The sequence below is a fragment of the Aptenodytes forsteri genome, unplaced genomic scaffold, assembly GCF_000699145.1.
Source record: "Aptenodytes forsteri isolate BGI_AS27 unplaced genomic scaffold, ASM69914v1 Scaffold404, whole genome shotgun sequence".
Lineage (NCBI taxonomy): Eukaryota > Metazoa > Chordata > Aves > Sphenisciformes > Spheniscidae > Aptenodytes > Aptenodytes forsteri.
The window spans coordinates 5,134,416-5,135,029 of NW_008795629.1; the positions used below are offsets into that span (position 1 = coordinate 5,134,416).

General features: G+C 68.6%; 1 protein-coding gene across 1 annotated transcript in view; it reads left to right on the top strand.

The window, feature by feature from the left end:
- The first annotated feature begins 151 nt into the window (after positions 1 to 151).
- Positions 152 to 614, top strand: part of PRSS56 (protease, serine 56) — a 7,979-nt gene continuing 7,516 nt past the window's right edge. Inside the window, exon 1 of the mRNA XM_019472873.1 lies at positions 152 to 191. Coding sequence (XP_019328418.1) covers positions 152 to 191 — 40 coding nt within the window. The remainder of the gene's footprint in view (positions 192 to 614) is intronic.

Here is a 614-nt window from a genome sequence, read left to right on the forward strand (position 1 = left end):
ATGGCGTTGGGGACACGGGCACCTCCTGCACCTAATGGGGACAGAGAGGGGGGTGTAGGCACCCCCTAAGGAGGAGAGAGACAAGGGCATGGGCACCCCCTGTCCCCCAATGGATATGGGGATGTGGGCACCCCCTGACCTCTAAATGGGCATGGGGACACGGGCGCCTCCTGCCCCTAACTGGGACAGAGGTGCGGACCCGGGCACCCCTGCCCCCTAACAGGGACAGAGATGGGGGCGCGGGCACACTCTGCTCCCCAAAGAGGTGATGGGGATGCGGCCGCACCCTGCCCCACCAAAGGAGCTGAGGCTGGGCCCGTGGGCACAGGAGGGTGGCAATGGGGGCAGGAGGGCAGTGTGGGCCCCCCAAAAGTGTAGGGCCAATGACAAGCCAAACTGTAGGCACTGGGGGGACCCCCTCCAGCTGGGCAGGTGAGTGTGGCCCCCCCCCCTATCCCTGGGGCCAAAGCTGCCCCCCAGACCCGGGTATGCTACCCGCTTGCTGCCCACTCTCTGCCTGCAGCTCCCGAAAAGCGGGAGGCTGCCCGTGCCCCGGCCCCACCTGCCCCCCTCCGGCATCTGCCCCGGGGCGCGTGACCCCTCCTGCACCCCAG